Below are 1,899 nucleotides of genomic sequence, written 5' to 3'. Positions count from 1 at the left end.
AAAAAAAAAATCACATGAGTAACAACAGTACCTTATGACCTTGATGCTTTCCATATTCTTTGCAGACACAACACATAAGGGGACTGGCCTGACAACTTTCTTCTAAACAGACAAATTCAATAGCATGCACTTGATGTTGGGAGCACATGGTCTTCTCATGAGGTTTATCAGCAAGAGGCACACGCCTATGCTTTGCTAGTGTCTTTGTAGAATGGGTAAGCTGGGAACATTCTGCACATAGGTGTGTAGCACAGACAGTGCAATAAACAGATGCAACGTGAACTTCATCTTCATCACAGCGAATGATGCACTAAAATGGAAAAAAAAACACTGGTGTAAAATTTGATCATAGTGACAGAAGAGAAGGAAGAGACATTATCCACTTTCCCAATTCTAAAAATCTGGCCTTCCTTAAATACTGGTGAATATTCCCTTTATTATAAAAAGCTGTTTTAAAATTTTGTACTCTCTCCCCAAAAGTGATAAACTAAATGTTTATCAATTGCACCCAAAGTCCTCATTTTCATAGGTATAGAGTACTTATAAGTTCAATTGACTTTGCTGGGAACCATGTGTTCAGAGCAAAAGCTAGATCCCAGACCTTTCCCTAGATGAGCAATGTCAAATCAACAGGCTGGCCTGTTCAAAGCCCGAGTACAGGTTAGAGCAGAAAGCAGGGGGTGGGGGGAGGAGAAAATGTTATCACGGGTGGTTGCTTTAGGCCAAACCAGGTAAAAGAGGTAGATGAGGCCTTCTTCAAACAACTGACAGAAGTTTCCAAATAGCAGGATGGAGGTCTCATAAGGGACTTCCCATTACATCGGTTGGGAGAGAAACACAGCTATGCACAAGCAGTCCAGCAAATACTTGGAGCATACTGACAATAGCTTTTTGATACAGGAGGTAAAGAGACCAACCAGAAGGAAAAGCTCTTCTTGGGTGGCTGCTCGTGAAGTGATGAATTGATTGAGAATGTAAAGGATGAAGGTAACTTGGGTGCCAGTGGCCATAATAGTTTAGGATCCTAAGGGAAGGAAGAAGAGGAAACAGCAGAATAAGGACACCAGACTTTAAATAAATAAATAGAAACAAACCTGAACTTGAAGCAAACTCAGAGAAGTGGTGGGAGACTAGTCTGAGGAGAAAAGAAGGCCCTCTTAAGGAAAAGGAGGGCTGGCTGTACTTTAAGAAGGCTCTCTTAATGGCACAGGAACAAGCTATCCCAACGCAACAGAAAAATAGGACGTGTAACGAAAGACCAGCCTGGCTAGAGAGCACTCTCTTCAATGAGTTGAAACTCAAAAAGGTACGCTAGAAGAAGTGGAAACTTAGTCATATTACTTGGAAAGCATGTAAGAGTATTTGGGCGTACGAAGAAAAAAATTAGGACAGCCAAGGCACGATCTGAGTTGCAACTAGCAAGGAACATAAGAGGCAATAAAAAGGGATTCTACACTTATTTCAAAAGTAGAGAAAGACCAAAGAAACCACAGGTTCCTTATAGAATCCAGAAGGCAATCTAGTTACAGATGGTGCAGAGAAGGCTGAAGTACTCAATATCTTTTTTACTTCTGTCTTCACAAATAGGGGCAGCTACTAGACAATGAGTGCAGATATCAGCAAAGACAGGGAAGGAGCCAAACAGCCTAGGGTAATATCAGAACAGATCAGGGATTACTCAGAGAAGCTACAAGTCTTCCAAGTCAGCAAGGCTGGTTGGAATGCACTCTAGACTGAAAGAACTGGCTGAGGTCATCTCAGAGCTATAAACTGTGAGAACTTGTGGGGGTTGGGTGAGGTCTCAGGTGTTTGGAAAAAGTCAAATATAGAGTCTGTCTGTAAACTGGGGAATTACAGAACAGTCAGCCTGACCTTGATATCTCAGGGGGGGGGGGGGGG

At 42.2% G+C, this 1,899-nt stretch overlaps 1 protein-coding gene and 1 long non-coding RNA gene across 3 annotated transcripts in view; both read right to left on the bottom strand.

Moving 5' to 3' along the window:
• Nucleotides 1-1,899, bottom strand: part of LOC109297768 — a 240,968-nt gene that overhangs the window by 34,943 nt on the left and 204,126 nt on the right. The window lies entirely within an intron of this gene.
• Nucleotides 1-1,899, bottom strand: part of TRIM23 (tripartite motif containing 23) — a 52,755-nt gene that overhangs the window by 25,137 nt on the left and 25,719 nt on the right. For both annotated transcript variants that reach the window (XM_019517781.1, XM_019517782.1), the window contains one exon: nt 32-310. In XM_019517781.1, the coding sequence (XP_019373326.1) occupies nt 32-310 (279 nt within the window). The remainder of the gene's footprint in view (nt 1-31; nt 311-1,899) is intronic.

Source organism: Gavialis gangeticus, unplaced genomic scaffold (genome assembly GCF_001723915.1).
Source record: "Gavialis gangeticus isolate Ggan-Ray unplaced genomic scaffold, GavGan_comp1, whole genome shotgun sequence".
NCBI classification, from domain to species: Eukaryota; Metazoa; Chordata; order Crocodylia; family Gavialidae; genus Gavialis; species Gavialis gangeticus.
This window is presented reverse-complemented; position numbering and strand designations above follow the sequence as displayed.